General features: G+C 40.9%; 1 protein-coding gene across 8 annotated transcripts in view; it reads left to right on the top strand.

Moving 5' to 3' along the window:
- RASAL2 (RAS protein activator like 2) overlaps positions 1-13474 on the top strand; it is a 429713-nt gene extending 416239 nt beyond the window's left edge. For all 8 annotated transcript variants that reach the window (XM_003410874.4, XM_064276597.1, XM_003410875.4 and 5 more), the window contains 3 exons: positions 920-1122; positions 2673-2760; positions 8020-13474. In XM_003410874.4, the coding sequence (XP_003410922.1) occupies positions 920-1122; positions 2673-2760; positions 8020-8184 (456 nt within the window). In that variant the 3' untranslated portion in view covers positions 8185-13474. The remainder of the gene's footprint in view (positions 1-919; positions 1123-2672; positions 2761-8019) is intronic.
- The last annotated feature ends 68 nt before the right edge of the window (positions 13475-13542 follow it).

Genomic DNA, 13542 nt, shown 5'->3' with positions numbered 1-13542 from the left:
GGTAATTTTATGTGAAAATACATTGCATTTTATGAAGTACCATGCAGATTTATCATTATTAGTTACTGATGAATGTAGGTAGCCTATCCATAAGAAAGCTTATGCTTCTCGCCTTACCTAGAAAATTGTCCACAGCAACTTCAGTATAAGAAAGGGCCATATAACCAATTGAATCATTGAATTTGTATAAAGCTACATAGTGAGAAAACAGACATATATGTTCCCGGAAGTGGTACCAAATGAGCAGATGAGCCACAGTGGAAAGGACTAAGGGCAATATTAATCAGTCCTGGAGAGCATGTAGGCCTTTGCTTAGTGCTTGTGACCTGAGTAACTCATACTTTTATATCTAGGGAAAAAGCAGCAGTAGCCTACTGTACCATAAAGCACTACTTAGTGATTTAGTAGCTTAACATTACAGAACCGTTGCTTGTTCTCTGAAGGTCTGATCCTAGTAGAGAGAAGGAATGAGCTGGGATATGTCAGAGATTCTACAATGCAGGTGAAGATACAGAAATCTTTCCTTTTTTAGACAACTGGCTCTAGGCTCTTTTAAAGTGGTTTGTCAGGCTTCTAAGTGCTTAAACTTATTTTTTACCTGCTCCCGTTGTATACCATCACCGATTGGATGTGGCTTACAGCAACTGGTAGTTTAATGTGGAGAGAGATACATAAATATATAGATTGGGAATGCCAAAATCAGATTGGAAATGTAATTTTAGGAGGAAGGCAAAGCTGCACTAACACTTACAGCTGTTGATAACTTTAAAGAACATTAGCAGCACATGGAATGGCAGCTTGAACAGCATCCGGCTGCGTTGCCTACAGTTGCTTTTGTAAAAAAGTAAATCACTAACTTCTAAAACCAATAAAACTCTAATTTTTTCTCCTTCTCTTTGGTGCCTCTTCTCTGCTGTAGTATGAACAGGAAATTACTAAACTGAAGGAACGCCTGAGAGTATCCAGCCGGCGGCTAGAGGAATATGAACGCCGGTTGCTGGTGCAGGAACAGCAGATGCAGAAGCTGCTGCTAGAATACAAGGCCCGGCTGGAGGACAGCGAGGAACGTCTGCGCAGGCAGCAGGAAGAGAAGGACAGCCAGATGAAAAGCATCATCAGCAGGTTAGAGGATCGACTAGTGGTGGTTGTGGGCTAGTGGGGGTACAGAGAGGTGGGAGATGATCAAAAGAATCTAAGAGGAATGGCAGCAAAAGCCATTTTCAGCCCTGTGTATACTCTGTGGTACTCAGTACATATGTGATGCCTAACTGTATTTCTTAAGATCTCCTAAATCTGAGGCCTTAGCACGCTCCCTATGAAGATAGAAGCATACTGGTTATCTTTAATCCTAACCATTAGAAAAAATAAAACCCTAGTGATTCACTTGAGATGTCTTAGAAGAGATCTGGGTTTTAAAAATCTATGTATTCAATGTCTTAAGATTGTGTATCAGAGTAGAACTGTGCTCCAAAGGGTTTTCAAGACTGTGACCTTTCTGAGACAAATCACCAAGCCTTTCTTCCAAGGCACCTCTGGGTGGGCTGAAACTGCCAACCTTTTGGTTAGTAGTCAAGCGCTTGACCGCTTGACCCAGGAACTCCTAAGGCATATTGAGGGAGGGGTCAATTTTCCCAAACATTTGTATAGCTCTTATGGGCCAGGCACTTTTCTAAGCACTTTAAAAATAATAATTTGTTTTATGTTCATTATAGTCCCTGAGGCAGCCATTATATTTCTTCTCATTTACAAACAAGGAAACAGGCATAGGCTTATGAAGTCACTTGCCCAAGGTCATTGTGGTGGAGGCAGGGTTTGAATCCAGGCAGTCGGACTTGGAGTCTATGCTTATAACCACTGTGCTTCCATATTGTCACACGCTATGGACAGGTTAAGTAAACTGAGATCAGAAAAGGCTTATTGTTTTAGTAGTACGGAGGTGACTGGCCATCTTACTAAGGAGCCCTGTTGGTGCGGTGGTTGAGCGCTCCGCTGCTAACTGACAGGTCGGCAGTTTGAGCCCACCAGCTGCTCCCAGGGGCGAGATGTAGCAATCTGCTTCCATAAAGATTTACAGCCTTGGAGACCCAGTGGGACAGTTCCACTCTGTCTTATAGGGTTGCTGTGAGTCGGAATCGACTTGACAGCAGTGGGTTTGGTTTTAGTTTGGCAATCTTAACTGAAAGCAGTTTCAGTAGAGTCATGAGCTAAATATCAGTGGTAAAACGTGAACGGTGGGTGCGGAAAAACCAGACCTAGTGAATCTAGGCTACTCCCTGAGAAAACTTGACTGTGGATGGAAAGAACAAGATAGGACAACAGTGATAGGGAAATCTGGGATTAAGAAAGGGTTATGTTTTTGCTGGCTGGTTTGATATTTTAAGATGAAATAAATTATATTGAGGGGGGTGGTGTGGTAGAAGTAGTAGAAGAAATGATTAATAGAAAACTCGTTCCAGAGAAGATGAACATGCCTGGGGTCCAATCACAGAGAAATCAGCCTTGGATATGTGTTCTTCCAAAGTAGGAGAGGAGAAAGAAAAGATGGTTGCAGATGCAAATAGATTAGGAGGGAGAGAAAATATTGAGCTATTGTGAGTTTTGAGTTTCTTGTTCTTTATGTTAGCCAGCCCTCACTTTGAAGATGTGAATGTCTCCTCCCTGCCATGTTCTAGGCTAATGGCTGTAGAAGAGGAATTGAAGAAGGATCATGCTGAGATGCAAGCAGTTATTGATGCAAAGCAGAAAATCATTGATGCACAGGTAAGCAGGCTCTGAATCTAGTAGAAGGCACTTGTTCATAGTAATTGTTATTTCCTGACTTCCCATTCTTTGCAAATGCCCAGGCAGGTACTGGAAATGGGTCCCTGAAAAAGTTCTTGACATTACCTTTTGAAGAGTAAAGGAGTTTCTATGTGACCTTCATTACTTTTCCTTTCTCTCACTGGTGACAAGTCTGTTAACCCAGCAAAGGGTTAGTGTGCTTTAGTGCAGTTGCTTGACATATCTCAACCTAGTGCATGATGGGGTTTACTTCTTTCCTTGTGGAAAGGAGAGCGTTCTCTGAGGGGGCAGCTGGGGAAAGTACACTGCATGTGTCTGGCTTGTGACCTCCACTGACCATTGCTTGGCTGTGACGTTCACGGTCTTGTCAGTCACGTCCACTGTGCCATCAAGTTCTAGCCCCAGACAGTAGCAGAACTACAGGGGAAAGACAGGGTGGCAGAAGGTATCTTTCCTTGTTATTCTTTTGGTTCAGGGCTTGGCATTGCTGCTTGGAATTTGCTGGCTGCCCTTCTTTATTGGCACTGTGCTTAGAGAGCCTGTTTTGGTAAAACTTTAAAAAGAAGAAAGTGTTGATGGAACCAGAACCTAGGCCTGTCCTCACTGTAGCTTATACCTGTGACACCAGTGGGGTGTGATGGCTGCCAGAAGCCTCTCACGGGGGCACTTCCAAATCCAGGGGGTGGGAAATCTTTCTAACTCCTTTTCATTTTAGCAATGTGAAATATGGTTGTATTTCTTAGAGTGAAACAAATAATAAAAGGAGTGTAGTTTTGATAGTGGTTAGTCTAGCTGCTGAATGTCCCTGGAACATCCCAGCCTGGTTTGCATTTCTCACCCTTAAATACCACTTCATGTCCCTAATCTGTGAAATAAAAATGGGAGCAAGGTCTTTATACATAGATTTTATGCCCCCTTCTCTGCATATCAGCCAGTGGTCAATGAATGCTCTAGCTCCCCATGTTCTTAAATGTGTACTTAACACCTCCAGTCTAGTTCCTTACAGGGTCAGTGTGGGATGGGGTTATTTTTCAAGGGAATTGGGAGTGAGGCCAAAAGCATAGCCATGGGGAGAATGCTCCATGGGCCTTATACTCCTCCTTCAGACACACTGGACCTGGAGCTGGTGTGGGTTGTGATATTCCCTGTCACCATGCTTACTGGAATATTATGGAACTCTCTAGTTTATGGATATTTTGACCTCCTAACAATTAGAAGAAACGTCTGCTGTGATTAACTTGATCCTTTTTTTAACCTTTCTATGTGTCCTTGAGGTAGATGTGGGAAGGTAGCAGAGACAAGGACATCTCTCTATATGTACTGCAAAATTTCATCCCACGGGCTCAAGAGAAACAGCCTGCATGAAGAAGGCAATTTAGTCAGGAAAACTGATGTTGCTAAGTTTTTCCTTTTGGGTTTTCAATATGACAGTACAAAGCAGGGAGAGTTCTCCTAATAACCACATCAGGAGAGATTTCAGTACTGATGAGATAAAACAAATTGTTTTAATAATTTCAGCTGGTTTAAAGACTGTCAGTTTGAAGCAGAGGGAGTGTGGCCGTGTCTCAGACGTGGCTCTGTGAACAGGAGTTCCCTTTTCCCGTTGGCTGTCAGGACAGTCTCATTTTTAGCTTCTGAAGATTTTTACTCCTTCTGTCGTCTATTTTGAGGTCTAAACCAAGGTGACTGGGTATTAAGCATGAGTCATAGGCGTAGAAGGCAAATGCCAGAGGGGGAATCTTATTTATCAGGGCTCAGAGCTCTGGAAATAAAGCACCTTCTCTCAGTTGACCAAGAGAGTGTCATGGTATAGGGGTGAGAGAAATGCTTTTCAAAACAGCAGTCAGTGTCAGACTTCTGGTCTGGCTAAGCTAGATAATATTTGGAATCCATACCTCAAGGCAGTGGTTCTCAAATGATTTGGTTCCGTGGACTATTTTGGTGGAACCAAAGGCACCTTTCATAGATCGATATCCAGATTCTTCTACTGACTGCTCAACAATAGCAACCACTCTCAACTAATGGATCGAATTGCACTGGAGTTTGTTCAGTATAAATTACTGTTCAGACATAAGTATTCCTGCATAATAAATGGGACCCCTAAAGAATATTTGTAGACTCTATTAGACCACGTTTTGAAAACCACTGCACCATGTACAGCACAAATCATAAGACTGAAAATAGTGAACAAATTATTACCTCCTCATGAAGAGGGTTTCCCTGTTCCAGCTGCTGGCTTATTGATACATTGATGTCTTCTTATAGCAAAAGACATGGGCCATTTTTTGGCATCTTTTGTAATGAATGACTTTCTATATCAGATCCTTTCCTTTGTAATAAATCTTACATCTTAAATATCTGGTGGAGCCTCTGGCATCATTTAATAGAATGAAGACATGTTTGAGGTGAATGCTTCCCAGTGAGGTAACATGTATTTTGTCACTGGTAGTTAAAAAAAAAAAAAAAAATTCAGAAAGGACTTGGGCCCAACATTTCCCAAAATTGAAGGCTGGGTACCCAGTGAACTGGTTTTCATCCTTCTCAGCAGCCCTGTCCCACAGGAAAGGTTCATCCCTGAGTTCCGCCTCTCCCTGTCCTTGATTCAATTCATGCTACAAGGCTTGGGTCAGCTGTTTCCTAAGTGGAACTGCAAAAGGATGAGCAGTCCATCAGTGACACTCCACCCAATGTAAACTCCATTAGGAGTGGCAAGACCACCTGTCCCAGACCTTGTAGCATGGACATGGGGAGGAGGGCACAGAGGAACCATTTTTTTTAAATATCAGACCAGGCAGTGTGTCACCTCTCACCCCTCAGCATGAGTGGACACTCTGACTCCCAGGATCTCTCCATGGACTTAGATGGAGGACAGAGAAGGGCTTCCTCCTATGAGAAGCAAAGCAGCTGCCTAGTTACTGTTGCAAGTGATATCTCCGCTGTGTTAAATTACAGGTCATAAATGGAGATGAGATTATTCAAACAGGCAAGTAAACCCTGTCCATTCTCTAGCTGAGCAGTAGCCAGCCCTGGCCCAGTGCACTGGCCTCCTACACATTCCAGCTCCTGCAGCTCCCACACTGGAAATCTTCATATCAGGAATGGACTAGATTGCTCTGCTTTCCAATCCAGAATGGAAATGTCAAAGCATCCTTTGCCAACCGAACTTGACTTTCAAATGTTCCTGTTTGATTTTTTTATTATTACTATTATTTTACTTTTTGCTTTATTTTGAGGACTTGGCAATGGGGGGAATTCAAAGGGGAGTTTATCCACCTGAAAACTTTTAGCTATTTATAAGGGGGTTGCTTGGATTGAATTGTTGCCCTTGTAAGCAATAAATAATTATAGTCATTCTTGGCCTTCTTTTTGGCCCTTTAAGAATCAAATAATTTTTCATGAATGCCTAATTTTTTATGGACGAGCCCTGGAGAATCCTACTTCCCTCAGTATTCGGGCCTTAAACTTATTCCAATACTGAAATAACTTTTCTTTTTTAATCATTTTAAGAAATTACCCATTATTCTGTTTACAGATGATTCCTAACCATGAAGGGGGCGCATATCTTTTGTTTTTTAGTGGCCATTGGCCAATCCTTACCTACCGGCTTGTAAAAGAGCTATATATATATATATATGTATATATACATATATATATAGCCTTACAGGTCTTTGTTTCTGTGAGTTTTTGCCATCCTTAAAACTCGCATGCTGAAAGTAGAACGCATCTACATAGATTAGTGATTAGTTAATAATGCAGACTTTGTGGATCTTGCTACCTGAATTCTCCATGAGGGAAAGGAAGAATTTTTTAATAGTAATGACAAGTGTGAACTAGTGTTTTGAGTTTTTTTCCCCCATACTTTAGAAACTATGACCACCAGCACTCTGCCATGCAGATACCTACCCATCCCCATTCCCCAAGTAGGAGATTAAAGGGAAGCTGTTGTTGTTTTATATGGCTTTACCTAAATATTTCCTTCAGGGCAGTAGTCTTCCCTCTGCATCCCTGTCAGCACATTCCCCACCAGAGCTGTGCTGTACAATGGCCCTTTCTAGCTACTACTTTAATAGCCACAAGCATCATCAAGCCCTGAGTCCTCATCCCTCTTCTCTGACCCACAACTAAGCTTTACCATGCCTATCCTTGGGGAAATTCAAAGACTCCAAGGGAGGGAACACTCCTTTTGGTTTGGGGTTGTTCTTTATATGCTCTTTTCTTTATAATTTCATTGGCCTAGGTAAAGACTGTCTTTTTCAGGATTAACTTGTTTCCTGAAAACTGTAGACTTCATGTTGGACGGGTTCTGAAAAGATCTGCCTAGCTGGTGAAGCTAAGATTAGTGTGTCTCTTTAATCTTTAGATGGTCCTTTTTCCTTTGAACTGCCCTTTTTTTTCTTTTCACCTTTTTTTCCCCGTTGATCTTTTTGTATATTCAACAGTCCTTTGTTCCAAAGTAACATAACCCTAAAGCAATTTGTTTTCAGAGATTCAAAGCAAAATGTAAGCAGTCTCCTTACTGGGTAGCTTTTCTGGAGTACCTCTGAGCTGGAATGGGTCTAGGAGCCTTGTGTTCTCTGTTTGTTTCCATGTGTTATGTTTATGGCGTCCCCCTCCAGTCACATCTACCTTCTCATATTCAAATAACTCCCTGGGCTGAGCTTTTGGCTGCTTTTTTCCCTTCTTGCTGTTGCATCCTCACTTTGTCGGTGACTATAAACTGCCACCATGTATGGTTTTAATTTTGAGCACAACGTGAACTCTTTCCAAATGTGACAGATGCGTCCTTTTGGGGGGCTCAGAACCCATACACGTGCACTTTCACCTCTGTGAAATGAAACCTCTGGTGCTTCTTTCTTCGCCACCTAATTTCCACATTTCAATTTTGACCAAAAGCACTTCATATAGTAAGGCAGCTTGACACATCTGTTGCATAGACTAAAGTAACACGTGGTGTCATTTTTACATGACATTGTAATATCCCAAGGGATCATTAATAACAAGTCCTGCTCTGCTGAACGGAAAAAAGAAAGAGAAAATACACGGAGACCCCTTGGACCCAAGGGAAACTGAAGCTGACTAGTGTGCAGAAAGAGGCAGAGACGTTCCATTTGTCTGGGAACATCATGTGTACTGCTGTCCGATAAAAAGCATTGGAACAATTGTTCAAAAAAAGAAAGGGTGTTTTGGTGTGGATTTACTGCATGTAGCCTGAATAAAGCCATGATTGGTGTATTGTAGGAAAAACGGATCATGTCCCTGGATTCGGCCAACACCAGACTGATGAGCGCGTTGACCCAAGTGAAAGAGCGGTACAGCATGCAGGTTCGCAATGGCATCTCCCCCACCAACCCCACCAAGCTTTCCATCACGGAGAATGGTGAATTCAAAAACAGCAGCTGCTGATGGGCTGTATGAACAGACAGACTACCGAAGGAGACAGAAGGAAATTTACCCACTCTCCTCTCTCTAGCCCTTTACCCCGCCCCTCCAGGTTTATAGAGTGTTGCTACGTCAGAACGGCAATGTGAAGAGAAACTCTTGACTGAAGAAAGGAACCTTGTCTTTCAGGGCATCAGGCTAAGACTCCAAGGTCAACTCTTTTCCCCCATGTCTCTTTGTACATAGAGAACTTAGTTCTGGGCCATGTACAGAAAATACCGCTGTAATATACCAAAAGGAAGTTAATAATGTAGATTACCTTTTTAATTATTGCTATTTTTATTATTGTTTTCCTCTTGTTGCAAGCACTGCAGTTGTTAGAGGAGGAAACGTAGGAACTATGTGTGAGTGAAGAACGAGCCTGTGGGCTCAGTAGCTGGAGACCGAGTGTCTACCTGATAGAAGCACATGGAGTGCAATAGGACATTGTCAGAATGAACTTTCAGGGATTCATCTGCCAGTTTAAAAGCCCCACTCTGGCCCCGTGTCTTTTCAGAAAACATGCAAATACCAAGATCCAAATAAAACAATAATTTATCCTGCTGATCAACCAAGACTGGTTCTGGTCGGACAGCTAATTCTGATTTGGGGACTCACTTTCAGAGGACACAGCTAAGAGCTGTTGCATCAAAACTGGACTTTAGGAGTGATTTCTATCGAACACCTGTCAATATGTTTATTTCCTTCTGTCTGTGGCAGGTGGGATTTTCCATTTTAGATAGGGGACTTTTTTTTTTTTTTTACCCCAATTGTAATAAAGAGTGTTCGTTTTCCTCTTTAGAGTTTACAAAACTATAAATATTTGTGTCTCTACTTACCATCTTCATCTTCACACACTCACTGCCTTTTCCTCCCCCAAGGTGGGAGCGTCATCACCAACAGGGTTTACTCTCCCCTGGAGAGGTTATTCAAATATGTTATCTGTAAGCCATCCAAAATAAACCCCCTTTCCTTCTCACAGAAAAGGGCTAACCACACCACAGCAGGAATCTCTGACTACTTCCTAATTTAAAAAAGCATTTCCTATTTGTAAGTTATAAGTTTTATTTGGGATAAATATTTTATCCATTGTTCTAGCAAATCTATGGTCAGGGTACTTTTATCTGGATCTTAAACTTTTAAATTGCTTCTTTTTCCTTTTATTCTCTTAGTAAAATTTGGAAAAGAAATTCAAATCTGAAGTATCACTCTCTTAAAAGTGATGATTACTCTTATAAAAAAAGAAATTTGGAAGTGTGGGGATGCAAACTGCAATTGTTATTCCCAGGAAAAAATAATTAAGTCCATACTCTTGGTACATTTGACTATAATGACCCAGTTTCAACATTTGTCATCCATGACTTTATTGTAAGACATGTTATAGGACAGAAAAGGTCATAGAGACTAATGTATTTCCTTTTTTTCAGACGTGTGAAATGTCATCTTGAGTGCAACCTTGATTATCGGAAGTATGGGATGTTATATGCTAAACAGACGTATATACAGATATATACACACACATATATTCACACGTATGTACATATAACTGCACAAATAGGAAAAATTCATGCCTTCTATGCTGTCAGATATAATGTTAAAAAGATTTGGAATCTCTTTAAGCAAAGTCTTAGCAGCTGTTTTACATTGAGAAAGCAACAGTGTTTCTCATTAACTTAATGATGTTTATTTTAAATTAAAAAGTTTAAGGAAATACCAAAAAAAAAAAAAGGTGGGGGAAAACCTAAGGGAGACGTATACATGCAGTGCCATGCAGTGAGTGTTTCTGCATAACAGAATGTTGTTAAAGGAACAAGAGAACATTTATGGCATCCTCTTTCTAGTGAAGCCCATCCTAGACCCCAAGCCTTTTTTCTCACTGGACCCCGGGCTTGCATTCTGCCCTCTTGAGCACTGGTCTCTCTTAGGTGGATCTTTGTGGTGGACCTTGCATTTCAGCAACCTCACCGTGGCCCCCCGCCCCATAGCCTTTGTAAAAAATTTGCTTCACAATAGCCCCTGTTAGTACCAGACAGTGATCTAAAACAGGAGTTTCTCACCGTGCTTATCTGCTCTGCAGAGTTCATGCCCTCTTGTGTTTTTTTTTGTGTGTGTGTGTGTGTGTGTGTTTTCTAGACCCTCGGTAGTTATTTTACAAATTCTTATCTCTACTCTCCAAGCTGAGGGTACGGTATGGTCAGAATCACTTATTTTAATAGGAAAAATAGTTACCAATTCTGAAGCAGTGCCCCTTGTTGGAGGAGGGAGGAATATAAACATAGTCTGTTCTTGCTTGTTGTGGCTCTCCTGCCTCTGGAAAAAAAAAAAAAAAAAACGCCTCTTAAAAAAAAAAAAGCGTTGGTAATGGATTACAGAGGGCTTATAAGATTACCTATATGAGGGGAAAGAGGGGACAAAAAAATCAAATGTATTTTTGATGGATGCAATATATCTCATTAGCATAGTGGAAGCTCCTTAGAGGGTTGTCTGCATTGAAGTCTAAATGCCCAAAACTTTTGGCTAGATTATGCAACCCTCTATTATCAGGTTATCTTGAATGAAAAGAGTAGGGTAGAAAAATGGAAGCAAGCTAAAAGTTCAGTTGTTGCCAGATGTTAAATTTTAGATTGTGCTTTAAGCCTACTTCTATCGAAGTCTTTTTCTGGGTATTTCTTTAGAGAATGCTGCAATCTATAGAACTTATTCTAATTTTTTTTTTTTTTTTAATATGAAGGAAAGCAGCAACAGCTGATAATGAGTTTTTATGGAGGTGTTGCTTTAGCCCAAATAGGTACACACCTCTGTTTTGCTGGGAGGAGGTTCATGGTTGAAGAAAGATGGGTGGATTAAGCTAGCTGAGTCTTGCACTCCCTGTTTCACTCCGCATATCACCACCTTGCAGGGTGCAGGATGGAGCAGGGTTGAGTGAAATTTAGAATTCAGGTGAAATGCTCACAAAGTGCTTGCCTGGCTGCTTACCAAGAACAGCTAAATGTAGGCAGGGTTCAGAAAAAAAAGAGTTTCATACTCCCTTTTTATTTCACTGGAGCAATAACCTTTCTGGGCCTAAACAGCAAAAAAGAGATCCATCAGGTCATCATATTCCCTGAGTCTCTGCAATAAAAGCCATGACAGAGGGGAAATGATAATGAGGTAACTATAATGGACATTGGAGCACTTAGTGCATTCCAGGCCCATGACCAAGGTACTATTGGGGTAGGTAATCATGCTGCTATAGCTTTTTGCTTTTTTCACTTGATATTGAGTTGGTCAGAATTCACTTTCTGAGTGGTTTACAACTACCTTTCCCTATGATGGTGTTAGACTGTGCTGCATATGGTGAAAGATAACAAGATTTCTTGTCTGAGACTACTGTCCATTTCTACAAGCATTAACTATCTGCCCTTGAGAATTAGCTTGACTTCAGAAGTAAAGCTTTTCAGATCTCAGTCTACCCCTGGCCTTTGTTAATGGACCTGTAGTTCTTATAGACTCCTGGCTTTCAGTCTTTCCTCAGAGGCACACTGTGTTGGGATCAGAGCAAGACAACTGCCATCAAGTGAGTTTGTATCGGCATTTGTTTTGCCTTCCATCTGGGTTTAGTTGTCGTCCTCTCCAGTTTGGAGTTCTTGAAAAGGCTGATTGTGAGACTGAGCTTGGGGAAGGAACCCTCTTCAGGGTCACTTCAGTCCCAGGAGTCTACCCCACTGTGACCCTGGCCCAAGGCCTGGTACCAGACTAGATTTGTCGCTGGGCCCCAGCCCATGCTGCAGCTTTACTGCATTTCTCAGCTACACCCTGGGAGGCCATCTTCTCCCACAGATGGTGGAAAGCGAAAGACATTCCTCTGCATTCCCCTGCATTTTTCAGGTGTAGTAATGAAATCCTCTGCTTGCCCCAGCAGAAAATACACAGTTGCCTTCCCACCCCCTAACTGGGGGGCCAAAAATTTGGGATACTTTTTTTTTTTTTTAAGTCAATTTATCAATTGAGAGGACTTATTTTACAGTTTTTTGAAAGCAAGAAATGTTCAAGTGTTGAATTTTTAAATCAAATCTCTTTTCTAGAGGCATTCACTTGTGCTGACCATGCTCTTGAGTTTAGGAAGGACAAAAGCGATGAAATTTGCATGAGATAGAATAAATATCTCATGAGCAGGGAAAGAAGCTGAGGAAGATACATGATCCAAAAAGGGATTAATGCATTGCAGCCTTCTCAGTAGCCCAGAGGTTCAGAGGAAACAGAGGAGGATTTATACCCCTTGGCTGCCCTTAAAATACATGGATACATGGAATAGCGGTTTCTGTAGACAGCACATAGACCCTCCCCCCCACACACACAGGCACAAAACATAGTTACTGGGCTTCCCTTTTCTGAATGTTAATCCATTTTATAAAGCAATGATTCCTAGACTTTTTTAAGTTGGTAAGATTTTATGGTGGTCATTTTTTTTTCCTATTAAAAAATTACGGGTTATGTGTATATATAAGTTAAAGTCACTGGAAATTGATTTGGTTTGACATTGTCCCCAGTAACTTAAATATTGTCCATTGACACCATGGGGAGTCATAGAAAGAAAGGGGAATATCACTGATCTAAAAAAAAAAAAAAAAAAAAATTAGGATCCAGAAAGAACTGGCTTTGTTACTGATCAGTTAATCCTCAGGTGTTCAAGTAACCGATCCAACAAGACTTGGCAAGCGCAGGGAGCCACCCAAGAAAAGGCAAGTGGTAGTTTTCACTCATATTTCAGCATGGGTTTTAATTCCCTACTCAGTTCTTATGTTTCACTGAAATGCCCTCATTTTTCTCTAGGAAATTTTTTAGTTTGGGACTTAAAATCATATTTATCTGTTGTTTCAGAGAGATCTCCACAGAAGCTGTGTTTTAGGGATCTCTATCACCTGTGTGTGGGTGCAAATGTTTGTGTATAAATCTCATATTTATGTCATTTCTAAACTCCCAAGGGAGAAATTCTGATTCCTCATTCACCAAAAGGTTAAATACTAATTAACTCAAACCACTATCTTGCAGAAAAGTTAAAATAAATAGTAAAAGTTACATCTTGACTGGTGCTTAGACATTTCTTAGTTATATGATAATGAACTCGAGCAGACAGCAGCAGCACATTAACCTGAATCACACCTGTGAGGAATTTACTTTCTAAAATTTGATTTTTCTTTTTTTTTTCATCTCCAGGGCCTTAGTAAGAGTATGTTAATACACATGACTATTTTACAATGATAGCGCTAAATAATTTATTTTTTATTTCAAGAAAGAGAGATACACCTTAGAAAAACAAAACCCAAGATTTTATTTTATTTTTAAAGCCATATTTTTGTGCTG

Source organism: Loxodonta africana, chromosome 25, assembly GCF_030014295.1.
Source record: "Loxodonta africana isolate mLoxAfr1 chromosome 25, mLoxAfr1.hap2, whole genome shotgun sequence".
Classification (NCBI taxonomy): Eukaryota; Metazoa; Chordata; class Mammalia; order Proboscidea; family Elephantidae; genus Loxodonta; species Loxodonta africana.
The sequence above is the reverse complement of the archived record's forward strand: the minus strand, read 5'-3'. Positions and strand labels throughout refer to the sequence as shown.